General features: G+C 36.7%; 1 protein-coding gene across 7 annotated transcripts in view; it reads right to left on the minus strand.

Moving 5' to 3' along the window:
* The window catches only part of NBEAL1 (neurobeachin like 1), a 79,899-nt gene that overhangs the window by 21,209 nt on the left and 45,095 nt on the right, over nucleotides 1-13,595 (minus strand). For all 7 annotated transcript variants that reach the window (XM_064434196.1, XM_064434200.1, XM_064434198.1 and 4 more), the window contains 17 exons: nucleotides 13,319-13,477; nucleotides 12,824-12,983; nucleotides 12,459-12,547; nucleotides 11,065-11,646; nucleotides 10,316-10,491; nucleotides 9,813-9,966; nucleotides 8,218-8,346; nucleotides 7,599-7,904; nucleotides 7,340-7,489; nucleotides 6,265-6,422; nucleotides 5,706-5,830; nucleotides 4,761-4,887; nucleotides 3,527-3,675; nucleotides 2,565-2,698; nucleotides 1,750-1,851; nucleotides 506-601; nucleotides 279-403 (listed from right to left, as the gene is read on the minus strand). In XM_064434196.1, coding sequence (XP_064290266.1) covers nucleotides 279-403; nucleotides 506-601; nucleotides 1,750-1,851; nucleotides 2,565-2,698; nucleotides 3,527-3,675; nucleotides 4,761-4,887; nucleotides 5,706-5,830; nucleotides 6,265-6,422; nucleotides 7,340-7,489; nucleotides 7,599-7,904; nucleotides 8,218-8,346; nucleotides 9,813-9,966; nucleotides 10,316-10,491; nucleotides 11,065-11,646; nucleotides 12,459-12,547; nucleotides 12,824-12,983; nucleotides 13,319-13,477 — 2,921 coding nt within the window. The remainder of the gene's footprint in view (nucleotides 1-278; nucleotides 404-505; nucleotides 602-1,749; nucleotides 1,852-2,564; nucleotides 2,699-3,526; nucleotides 3,676-4,760; nucleotides 4,888-5,705; nucleotides 5,831-6,264; nucleotides 6,423-7,339; nucleotides 7,490-7,598; nucleotides 7,905-8,217; nucleotides 8,347-9,812; nucleotides 9,967-10,315; nucleotides 10,492-11,064; nucleotides 11,647-12,458; nucleotides 12,548-12,823; nucleotides 12,984-13,318; nucleotides 13,478-13,595) is intronic.

Raw genomic sequence — 13,595 nt, forward strand, 5'->3', positions numbered from 1 at the left:
TACAATCTTTCATTTTTTCATCACCACAGCTGAGAAACAACTGAAAATTTATAACAGTAAGTTTTGTCCTTTCACTGCCATATAGCTGAGTGCTATATAATATAGTCTGAATGCAGCAGGAACAACAAACCAACAAGTGCATCTGTTTGCAAGTGCATCTGTTATGTCATAAAACCAGCTTCAAAAATTTCACTGTCACAACTTTATTTTTTAAATGTGTTATTAGCCTGGAGGCTCAGAAAAGACAAAAAAATATAACCAAGTGTTCAAATACTTACTTCTCTTTCACAGTCTTCGCGTTCTTCTCATTTACCACACCTATAGGTTTGGACAGGTCCCTAAATACTGCAGGATTATTCAGGTCCAGTTCTTCTGAGGTGTAATCTCGTAAAATCCAGGGAAACTAAAAAAAAAAGTAAGTCAAACATCAGAGATTGAAAATACATCTTTCAAACCAGAAGAAACACATAGCTTTGGCAAAAAATTAAAAATTAAATTTAATTACCACAGGATATTGAGCAAGGTCATTGTAAGTTCGTCCAGCCATAGTGTTTAGCTGAATAAGGTAGTCAAAGTTGGATATTTCTCTATTCACCCATTTCTGAAAGACAAAGAAAGATAAAATGGAATCCACTATTTCAAAGATATAATTATTGCAAATTACCCATCTTGTCAGTATCTATCTGCCAGAGGACAGCACTGGCAAGTGAAAAGCACAAGACCACAAAAATTGTATGCAAGTCCAGATTCAATTTATCATAATGAAGTTTATTTTCCCTTTGATTCAGTGATTTTGCTATCTAGATTTCATTGAAATCAGTTCCTGATTGGTGAAAGTACTGTTTCAGGTACAGAACAGCAGACAATTAGTAACTTTGCTAAAAAAGAAAAGACAAATAGGGAGAAACAGAAAGAAGGCAAGTACACAGACACTGATAAAAAGGAGAACAGAACTTTGAAATCCATCTGAGTGCTAAGATCAAGACATTTTTATAAATTATCCTCCCATTGGTTCACAGTACAGGTCAACAATTTTTAAACCAAATTGTCTGCTACACCTTTGTTTGCTCCATTATTACATTCTAAACCAAAGAGCAGACACAGCTGTGTTCAGAAGGGCTCAGTATTTGTCTGTAGAGTAATGGACACGTGTCATGACAGATGGTATTTTTTCTATGTAAATATACAACGCAATAGTTTTTATTTTTAGGAAAACAAAGAATAATCAAAGTATTTCCAATATTTTAAACTTATTAAAGCTTCCTCCCTCTGAGAAAACAATTTTGATAAAGAGATGGAAGATAAAAATACATTTAACTATATAAAAAAAAATTATCTGTGTTTATGGTAATATGGACATTGACATTTTCTTTCTTTACTGATATTACTAATTACCACTTAATCTTCATGTGAGTTTTGTTGAAAGCTCCATCACGAAAAGATAGCAGGCAAAATTATTTGCACATCCAGTGAAAGAAGTTTCAAAGCAGCACTCAAGATCATAGACTAAAACCAGAAGCCAATCTGCCACGTTTTATGTTCATGTTAAAATGCCTGTCAATCACACCACCAGAGCCTGGCTATATCCATATACCTGACTGCAAACACAAACCAAACCATCCTAAAAATTGGTACATGAAAGTTCAGGGGCCAGGCTGAGGGCAGAAATTGGCAGCTGCCATCTAAACACTGGGGGAGTCCTTCAAAAAGCAGAGGAATTCTTTAGACCACTGAGCTGAGGTCTCATACCTGCATCAAACCTGACGCTTTGAAAAGTTCCTGTGGAGATCTGGTCCCAGAAATGTTTGGAGAACGCAGTGACAATATCCGACTATACACTTTGTTTCGTACCTGTTAGAAAACAGCACTAATAAAACAATATTCTGGAAATTGAAGCTGACAATTAAGCAACTTGTCTGCTAATTAAAGTATTTAATAAATAGGACACAGTTACACTTGCAAGTACTTCAATCTCTTGCTGTTTAAAACATTTGGACATGGGTGGATGTGACATCCTTCACATCAAAACCAAACCACAAAACATTTTCTAAGAGCTGATCTGCTAGTAAACTGACCTACTAGTATGTAACTCACCCTAAGCTCTGGAATTTATCATAGCTCTCATAAAAAGGATCACTGATATAACCCAGAGGGGAAAAAGTTCACTACTCCTCAACCATCGAATATCAACGATTTCTAATATTGTTGTAAAAAAGAAAGTTCCCTTTGATTTGTAATTAATTTGTTCAATTAAACAGACATCTTTAACAAGATGGGCTTCAAAGCATTTAGATTACTACTGATGTGATTTTAGTTAAATTATCATTCTGTATAACAGAGAGAGAGAAAGGAAAAAGGAGAATCTTGTTTTAGCTATCTTCTCACAATTAACCAATTTCTAGGTGCCAGACTGCAGTGTAGTTTTGCATGATGACTATGTAAAGCAAACTTTTTGCTATTAGTGTTATGGTATTAAAAAAGGCACCAGACTCAAATTCACTCATTGATCTTAAACTTAACCTTGTGCTTATTACATAAATCCATGACATTTAGGAAACCCATACCTCCTTATTGAAGTTGAGGAAATAGTTGGTTTGGTCCGTAAGGAAGATCTCCAAAGCTGACCTCCTCAGGTTGTACCGACGCAAATGGATCTCTCGAATTTGAGAAAGGTGCCATTTGAAATCAAAACCTACCCCTAGGAGGAACACTCTCTTTACTGAGTTGGAATATATATGAAAAAAAAACCCTTTTCATACATACAGACACAGTGGAATACCAGCTCAAATCACCTCAGAGTTATTCCTAGAAAAGGAAAGTCTTATAGCTGACATGCTTAACCATTTTGCTAGGAAAATATTAACTTCAGATATTGTTGTGCTGAAAGAAATGAAGCAAGAAATACCTGATGCAATGTAGAATTTGCTTTTGCTTTCTGACTAAAGATATATTATAAATGTATTCTGTTGACAAAAAGTATGAACCAACCCCTTTTGCTTTCTTAAACAGGCTCAAACAAACTTTTATGTTTAGATTTCCCAAAGGCTGAACATTTTGGTATACTAATTTAGGAAATTTTACTATTATTTGTCCAATATTTCATTTCACTGTTTTCATAGCCAGCTGTGTATGTTCTATTAAAGTTCTCTAAATTAATACTTACATACTACTACTTTTTAATCAATGCATGAGTACAACATTATTTGTTGTAGAAGGCACCTCTGTTGTCTATTTACAAAGCAAATTAGAGGTAGTAACTTTTTTTTAGCCAGCAGGTTTTTTTGCAAGTTATGTTTAAGAAATACTAAAAATAGTTAATCAATTTACCAGCCCAGAAACTACAGTTCCAGATGCTTGATTCTGAAAGGATCAGTCAGCCACTAATCATCAAGTGCAATATTAAGTACAGACCAACAACTTGTCTCTTTACAATTACTTTGATATTCATTTTCAAAACATAAACTCAGCCTACTAAAAGCAGAATGCTGAACAGCACTGAAAATAAAGAGATATTGATCATGCTTACCTTCCTCTTTCTCAATGCTACCATCAAAGAAATAGATGTGCTGGGTAGTGACCTCCAGCCTCCCTGGTATCACATCAATTACTGTAATGAGTTCACAGTCTTCAGACAATATTAGCTTTTCTTTCTGACTTTCCTCATCCTTCTCATCCCTGCAAAAACACCATTAAGTGTTACAGGGTTGGATAGATTATACTGCTGCTTAAGTCCTTGGTAAGAGTACAGTTCAGAAAAGAATCAAATTTGAATGGCATTAAAACTGCAGCATAAACAATTCTATAAAGCTGCTTTCATCAGCAGGCTTGGGTGTTTCAGACTAGACCACAAACATAATTTCATATCATCGCTCTTCAGTCTTGATATTTTGGTCTCGGGCACAGTGGACTTGACTTCATGTGAAGTACAAAATCATCAGGCTGCATTTCCCTTCCTTATTTAATTGTTAGGTGCTTAAGCTCTCTGGCCCAGAGCAGAGCCGAGTTCCAGTTCATGTGACTGAAGTTATCTTCAGGGTTATTTTGCTATAATCTACAGCAAGCATTTCATAACCTTTGAAGTACAAAAGGTATCAGTATCACTCATAGTGTCAACTCTCTACTGGACTTAACAGCACAAACATAGATGCATGCTCAACGTGAAATGTCCAATTACTGAAGCAAAACATTTGCTATCCTCCTTCAACTCCCCTTTCCCTGCTCTCTCTCTCCTGCCCTTTTTTTTGTTTGTAGTCACACAAGTGACATGAAGGAAGCACAGCAGGCCTTCCCTCTGGAATGCTTCTAAACACAAGGCACTCTCCAGCACTTAAATGCCAACCATGTAAATTTTCAAGCTATGCAGCTGCCAGTGGAGTGAATGACCATGGCAACTATGGACAAGAGGCAGTTCCAATCTGGTCCATGTCCTTACACAGCAGACTGCCTCCTGAGAATTATGGTCAATATAGTAGAAAAGCCTTAACAATTCTGTAGCTTCAGCCTGCCTGTGAGCAGTGAATCACTAATGGATTCTCATAAATATCTGCTCTGCCTCCTTTTCCCTGGGGCTTTTCTTGTCTCAATGGTAACAATGATAAACCCAACAGTAACTCTGCTGATCCAAACTGTCCTGGATTGAATTGTTAAGGCCAGACAAAGAAAGAGGGAAACTTCAGATGCTATTCAACTCCCAAAGTTGTTTCTCACTCCTTATCCCTAACACAAAAACAAATGACAATTGTTTATCCTGTTCTACTTACAAATTGGAACTGGCTGCTGTGTCTTCTTCTGGTAGTTCTAGAACATCATCTTCCAAGTCACTCACTTTCACCTGCTTCACCACCTCCAGAAGCAGAGACTCACTAGAGGGCTGTGTCTGGTGCACACCTAGCACAAATAGAGTTATAGCTCCTAACTTTTTCTGCTACAATACTTTTGGAAATTTAACCTACTAAGCCTGTCTTCTACAGCTGTATTTTGGTTTTAAACAAGTAAGAAGCAACCAGGCTTCTTATATATTTTTGTGGTTAAGCAGAACATTACAAACAGTCCTTGAGCTACACTGAAAATTATGACAACACATACACCTAATAAAAATTTAACTTGAATTCTGATGGGGACACTTACAATAAAATATTTTGCAATCTTTTTCCAGACATTGCTAAAGCATGCAGATTAATAGAAAGGCACTGTGTTTGCTTTTTGGTCATGTGGGTTTACAGGAGTGTTTTGTGGGGTTTTTTTTGCTTGAGCCTTGATATCCAATACACCAAACTTAACAGCTACACCCGTAACTCAGCTGTTTGGCACACTTCTGAAACAAAGCACTTCCTATCTACACATTTTAGCCACAAATTCTAAAAGGCTTTGAACAAACACTGCTTGCTGTAATCTCTTTGCTTCTTTCTTGAAGAAATAATCTCATACAAGAAAGCTGTAGGACTTCTTATCTTAAAGAAGCTGACTTTTATTTATTGTGCAACAAAACCCCACATTTCAATGAACCAGACCAAATGAATTCTGCACAGTAGGAAAGTGCTGTTTCAGGTCAAAGAACCACTCTCGTAATATAGATTTTACTACAGATGAAATAAAGAAAAATCAAGATTTAAGGATATAAGCATATACTGCTTATTAAACACAAAGAGGAAAGTGGGTATCTTTCTTTGGTAAGAACTCAAGTGAGATAGCAAATACAACTTTACCTAAATTATCTCTCAGGTCACTAGCATCCTGATGAGAGTTGAAGTTGTAATTCTGCACTAATTTTAGTCTCATACGTGAAAAATTTTCCACATTTGAAAGTTTCCAGTGAACAGGACGCTGTTTCCTAGGAAAACAAGAATATTCATAAAAGCAATCTGAATAAAGACCTACTGGAATGAACTGGTTACAAAAGAGTGCATATTTAGAAAAATACTGGTCATCTACTTATACATTATAAAAAATAAAATATTAAAATGCAGTTTATTGCTTTTGTTTCACATTGCAACTCTGATCATCACTATTTTGTAAACAGTATTTCTTTTCTCAGAATTAGCAAGGTTGGAAGCGATGTTCAAGATCATCAAGTCCAACTGACAACCTACTTTCTAATAAGAACATTTCCTGATATGACTTGAGGCCATGTCCTCTTGTCCTGCCACTCAAGACTGTACATCTCAAGCATGGTTATTGCAGTCAATCTGACCTGGTTTTAACCACATGAAACAGTGAGCCAATTCCTTTTAAGAATCACACCCAGTTTAGGAACTCCAGTCTCACCTTTCAGCCCAAGGCCCACGCTCAGAGAACAAGTACAGCTGGGCTGCTCTCCACTGCCTCAGCGTGGCTGTGTGCTGACTGCTCAGCTGTTTGAGCATGCTGTTGTACCGCAGGTTTTCCTGCCGAGCCTTTCTGCTGAACGGCTCCACAAAGTGCTCCTGAAAGACCATTGCAAATACATCTAGCACTGAGTTAACTCTGACCTTGGAAAACAGCTTTCCAAGAATGCTCAGAAAACAAGAAGAAATGGAAAAGGGGTGATGATAAAACATTCTGAAATTTTAAGGTAATAGGAAAGAAATTTTAAAAAGCTTAGACCTAGAAGAAATAGTGCCAGACTTTAATTTAAAGATGTGAAGAAAGCATTAATGCTGAATCCACACTAAAGCAATTTTTCATTATCAGATAAGCAGTCAGTATTAGAAATCCTTCTACATTAGGTAAGATTTTTCTTAAATTCTGGTATTCTTGAATGCGATTCTCATTGTATTTTTTCTTTAGCTATTTGAATAAAATAGACCTACAAGTTTTGTTATTAAGAAAGCAAAGAGACATCTAACTTCACAGTGGTATTGCCCATAATTACCAGTTAGCTCTAATGCTGAAACTCAATCTGGACTTTATATAGAAAGGTCAGTTTAGAAGTAATTTTTCCACAGATTAAGTAAGAATCATTCACTGTTGTAAATGTTTTAATTGTATTGAAATAGGGTTTAAAAAAACCCCCCAAACAAACGGGAGTTTTTTCCTCATAATGGAAATCAGGTTTTAATAATTCCAAACACAAATCAAAGAGGATGCAGCTTATGGCTGAGGATATTTCTACCCTGCTGATGAAAAGGAAGGTCTACTATACTGAAATAACTTTGATTGCACGTAAGACTCTTAACAAAGCAGAATTACAAAGAATATGCTAGAAGTGCATATAGTTCCACTGCCCATAAAATCTTAATCAAATTAACCTGTTTACAGTTACTTGAACTGGATCATCCTGAAATTAATTTTCTCCATCTTTTAGAAGGCAACTCTCAAGAGAGTTCTTTCAAGAGAACCTTGCACTCACTGAAAACCTTACCTGGAATTTAAGTTTACTTTCTCCTCTTTCCCGGTCTCGCTTGTGCATGCTCACCATAAATGCTTCATAACAATCTTTCCAATAAAGTGCCATCTGCTCATTATCATGTCTGAATGAATTCTCTTCATATTGCTTCATATTTGGAATAATCTGGTTCACCAAAACAAAATAAGAAGTACCATATGATTTCTGAATGGGTTCCTCTGCTATCATGGCTGAAAAGAGGGGGTAAATGATACAAAAATAATTTACTACTTACATATTTATCAATATAAACTTGCCACTCATCAGATCTGCAGTATTCTTGAAAGTCTTCAAAGAAAGATGGGCTGCCATTGGTAGGAGGCAATGAAGGAAGGTGCAGGTTCATAAAGAGAAGTTCATAAACCTTGGATACCAATGTCCGAACAAGGGGAATCAAAAATGAGTAAGTTTCTGTCTTCTCTTCAATTGACCTACTCAAAATGCCTTCCAACTTCCCCAGGAGGTAGCACGCTTCGGGCTGGCTCTCAATTACTTTGGTCTGAAGGAGGGTGTTTAGTTTGGCTGCTGCCATAGCACAGACCTACAAAAACAAACAGCAAAAAAGGATTGTGATCCTCCTTGAGCACCCATCTTTTTCCTGTCACTCCTGCCTGCATATTCCCATCCTCAAACAGAAGTCCTCTACCTCTGTCTTGTGCTCCACAGGTGCACACTGACAGGACTGTAGAGTAAATCTGCAAAAGCTAAGAACCAATACAACATCTTCCCAACAGAAGGATGAGGGACTGCCACAGGTCTGCTCACTGGTATGAACAGCTCTCCCAAAAAACACAACAGTTACATCAAATGTGCCCTTAAAACTCAAGTATCACTTGCAAGAATTTGCAACAAACCTGTAAGTTGTCTTGAGCAATAAATCCAAGGAGCAGCTGGACTTGCACCTGTGAAAGCCTAATTGCTTCTAGGCCAGCAGAGTACCAGACTGACAGACTATCCATGAGAGTCACTAGTTCTTCCAAGAGCTATTAAAGAAACATAAAATTAGCATAACATTAAGATAAATAAAATAAACTGAAATAAAAGTAACAGTAACTACTCTAGCTGGAGACACAATAATTTCAAAAGAGCCAAAGAAGGGGCTGTGTTCACATTTGTAACTTAACCAATCCCAGAAAATCATCCAAGAACACTGCAGTTAAACCAGTAATTTTAAGAAATCCCTGACAATAAAAATCTACCTAACCCAGTACATTAAGTCAAGTATTTTCCCTAAATAAAGTACATATATATACCTCTGTGCGTGTGTGTTTGTAGAGGGAGAGAGAATATATATATCCTTATTGTTTTTCCTATAAAGTAACTCCAGTAAATGCCATATCCTTAGAAAACTTAAAAAGCTCCACTCTAGGCACTTCTTTCTGTCAGTATTTAGATAGCAAAAGTGACACAAGCCTTGTGAAAGGTGGGTATTCCCAAGGCAAACAGCACATTTCATTATCCAGGTGTGTTTGTTTAAAACTAATACACCTTGATATACTCTCTAACAAATTACTCAAATGTAAAATCACTCTGACTGAAATATCCTATTCAGGATATTACAGTGCTTTAAATTCTCCCTGGGCACAGCAGAAGATAATTTACGAAAGTACTGTCATTTTCAATTCAGAGTTGGAAAGAAGCACAACTCTCATCACTCCAAAGTTCTTATTTCTAATTAGGTCTCCCAACAGAAGGCAAAGCTTTTAACAAGAAGAAACTTTTTTAAAACAAGCAATTGAAAGCTTTAAGCTCTATCTACTTATAAGCAGGCATTTTGGAGAACAGCATAGGAATTACTGTGTTAATGACTCTTGACATTATACTTTTTTCTTAAAGAAAGTAGTCTTACAAAATATCTTTAAGGATTTCTAGAGAAATAATTATGTTTTCCATATAATCTCTCTCTTTTTTTGCTTAGAAAAACTGAAAATCAATGACAACTCAGACTGTGAATGAAGCATGACCAGTGCCAGAAATCACATAAATGTTGAGATAAATTATATCTGTTGAAACTCCAATATGGGCCAAAACCCAGAAATGACATTTCCCAACTTGCAACCAAGAGCAGAGCTTCAGCTGGTCTTTCATTCAGGATGCTCAGAGAGTCACATAAATGCTGATAAACAGTGCAAAATCTGCTTAGGCTACAATTGATGCTGTTTCATTAGCTTTTACATTTTCTAAATATTTCTCCTGTCCGAAGAAACCTGGATTCTCAGTAAAGAGTATTATTTACATGTCTACTTAATTTACAAAATTTACTATATTCCCTGTGGTAAATATTCACATTTTTATTCATGAAGGGGCACTCTAACCCATTCCACTATAAATCCTTACTCTGTAATACCTGTGGTTTAATATGACTAGAAGGGTGACAGTGTCCAAACCAACAACTTTCTTGTTACCATTTCAGCCCATATCCAGTACTTCCATTATGCACTTACTGTACCTTTTCTGTCCATAAATTTGAATTAATGAGTCCTTCTGCCTGCAGGAAACCTTGTACAATTAGCAAGAGCTTGAAGGCATTTTCAGCATGTGTAGGGAGAGCTTTTGAATCTCTGTTATCAGTGACTGACCATTCTAACATCTTCTCCAGCAAGCTGTGTGGAAAACAAAATCCCAAAGTAATACATGTTATGAGTGTAAGTGGCTTTTAAAAAATCCAATTAAGTATTTAATTGAATCTCTTAGTCTGCAGTTACATAACTGCCATCTTCTTGATAAGCCAATGAGATAAAAGCGATTGAGAGACATATGAAAACAGTGATAGTTTTAAAACCTTCTGGCCTCAAGACACACCTCCTGAACAGGTACAGGAATGTATTTCTGACAGTATGTGAAGAGACAGCAGAGAAAAGCATATATTGTGGGGAAACACCCATCCCTTCCCAGCTCCACTCATGTCTCACAATTCTATTTATTCTCAAAAGGGATGAACTGTACACTCACTTGAGTTTTATTTCATCAGAAGGCCGCAGCAACTCGTTGGACATCCCCAGTTTGGTGAGAGCAGAGAATACCTGTCCTCTCTCAATCCAAGCATCATCATCAGATTTTTCAATACCTTTCCACATTATACACAGTAGGATGTCTGTGAGTAACTGCATGAGTTCATTATCACTCCCCTGCAAAAGAAGGGAAATATTAAAGCCCTTCTAGTATAGAAAACAGTCAAAACATTTCTTATTCATCACAGACCTTATGCTTTCACGTTTCAACATTTGAAACTCTGCAGTCTTCAACTGTTCTCCTTAAAGTCCAATTGAAAAGCTCACGAAAACACAAATATAAGAGACTGTAGCTTGCTTGTATGATGTAAAACAAGCTGCCTTTAGCCATCCTTGATTTTTTCACAGCAAGTCTGCTCCATACCTCCTCTGGATGATAAAGGATGTTTAAATACAGAAGCAGAAGAGTTTGCAGGGGTTTTTTTGTGGTTTCTTGTGGTTGGGAGGTTGGCCTTATTTTTGTTCTTTTTTTTTTTTTTTAAACACCAAAGCTACCCCAAGTGGACAATCAAAAAAAAAGACACATTACAAAAGGAAGTACCCCTATTCACTATAAAAGGGCCATTTCATTTTGTTCACTTTCCTGTTGGATGATAGGAGGGACAAATAAAAGTAATCATTCATTAGGGAGATTGAAAGAACAAAATGAAATTTCCAGCAGTAAGAGAAACCAGTCACATAATTACTTACTCCTTGGTTTTCAAAGAGAGAAAGCTCAGCAGCAAAGCCCACATCATTCGTAACACCCAGCTCTTTGTCAGGATGCCCAGAGAAGGGCTTTGTGCTCTCTGTGGGTGAGGGAGTGCTGGGCTGGCTGTCTGTCATCTGATTCCCAACATCAGCCAGTTCATAAGAGTCAACACTGGACAAATCCAAACTCAAATGTGAAGGATTACTCTGCCACAGTTCTTCTCGGCCCTGCGAACTGAAAGACATCTCTGCCGTGGATGCGTCTTCCAGCGGCATAACAGAGAAATGGGCAGGGACGTCCAGGGATTTGTTGTCTTCTAAACTCCACTGATCAAAGAGACCATTAACTGATGCAAAGCTGCCAGTTTTCTCTCTCTCTGTCTTATCAGCTTGATGTTTCTGAAGCTCTTCAGTAGGAGGTTTTTTATCCTCTTCCCTGGAGGAATCAGTCCTGTTCTCCTTAAAGCCAATCCGGACCTCTGAGTTTTCTTTCAGGAATAGTCTAACCAAAGTGTCCTGCCAGCCCAGCTGCTGAGAAATCTGTTGTGCTGCATCCAATTGGGAATGCAAAAGGTGCAAAATCTAAGAACAGAAGATATCCCATATCCACACGTTAATTTTAGCTTGGAACTGCATCCATCTGGTTATTCAATTAAACATTTTACAATCTTACAACTTCTTCACTTTTCTTATAACCTTATATAAAGAGCCATAATCAGCTAATAATAAGCAAACTAGCTACAAACCAATTTTTCCTCATTAAAAATATATATATTTGAGAAAAAAGAAGTAAAAAGTAAAAATTCTCAGGAGTAGGGGAGAAAAGAAGGTATCAAACCATATTGGTAAGCTGCCATATTTCAGCAACTCTTCTGCAACAATTCCTTCAAAAGCCAGTTATCTCAATAAATAATCCCATTCATTCACCCACAGTCTAAAAAAATTCTCTAATAGAAAATATGCTTGATTAGGAACTATTAATGAACTTGCAGTATTAATAGTTTACTGATAGTATACATTATAGTTTCACTTTGTTTTGGGAAACCTTAATAGACTAGAGGGTGTCTCACAGCTACCATTAAGTACTAATTCCAGTGATACAAGCTTTGAAAAAACTCAGTAATTCAAGGAGCCTACTATCTCAAACCTGTAGAAAATACAAGCTACTTGAGAATCAAGATAGAGGCTTCACTTATTGATTTGGCTTTTAAAAATGCTTGAGTACACAAAATTCAACAGTAAGTGACAGATGGGTCTAATTTTTAAAATAAATCATTGCTAAAGAAAATAGTAACAAATACTGTGACTGTGTTTCAAAGAAATAATTTAGTTACCACACTGTACAGTTTATAGGCTTGAAGGACAGTATTCCAGTTCTAAAGAAGACGACTAACCTTTCTACAGATAATCACTCTCATGTTTATATCTGATCTATGAGCCAGGTACACTACAGCTAGGAGATCTTTATAATTCACAGCAGGATCTGTAGGGAAGAAAGAAAAAAGCCACCATAAGCAATATCACACAAGAAAATGTAACAGATAAATATTTAAAAATTGTCTTAGAATTTATGACTGCATCCAGAATAGTAAAAGGAACCAACTCCAGGGAACTAAGAAAAAGTTAGCTGAGACTAATGGGAACTTTGAACAGTACAGCTCTACAAGTAACACCTCTGGCTTTCCTCAACAAAAACCAGGGATGTGGGCCTCTGAGCACAAGAAGTGTACTCATGTCAGCTATAGCATTTGCCAATTACCTGCATACAGAACTTGGTTAAGGAGGTTTTTAATAAGAGAAACAGTAACTGGGGATTCATTCAGAAGCAGCCCCAGCCCGGAGTATCCCACTTCTCTGAGTCTCATACGGTGCTTGCTCCGCTCATAAACTTTGGTGCATTTCAGCATTTCTTCCAAGATCTGTAAGGAAAAGTACACACAAATGCAAATTGAGCACAAAAAAAGCATCTGTATCTCTCAAACTTGTGTATGATATAACATGCTGGTCCACAGTTTTTAAAGTTTACTTGATGAACTAACTCAAACAACATGGATAGTTTTTTTTAAAGATCCCAATACTTTAAGAGAACACTTAATTCCTTTGTGACAATGACATCAGCTAACATAAGAGAAAAGAAAAAGGCAAACTTGGATGATAAGTATCTTTGTAACTACATACACTTCTACCAGACCAATGGAAAACACAAACTGATGTTCAACTGATTAATTTAGGAACAAATCATTCAATTCATTACCTTGAACACAAGTTCTCTAAGCCTGTCAGAGTATCTTTGATGCAATAACAGAGCATAAAGAATATCAGCATTCCCTGGTTCAAAGAGCAATAAAAAAAGCTGGTCTGGGGCTGGACTGGAATGAAGTAGGCTGAAGAGAATGTCCAAAATTCCACAGAGCTACAAAATTAAGACAACCAAATTAATATCCAGTTCATTTAGATGTCATGCTTTGTTTTAGGAAAATTTTCTTGATTTTTAAGTTTTACTTTTACTGATTAATAGACATTTTGTTGCT

This window comes from Passer domesticus, chromosome 10, assembly GCF_036417665.1.
Source record: "Passer domesticus isolate bPasDom1 chromosome 10, bPasDom1.hap1, whole genome shotgun sequence".
Lineage (NCBI taxonomy): Eukaryota > Metazoa > Chordata > Aves > Passeriformes > Passeridae > Passer > Passer domesticus.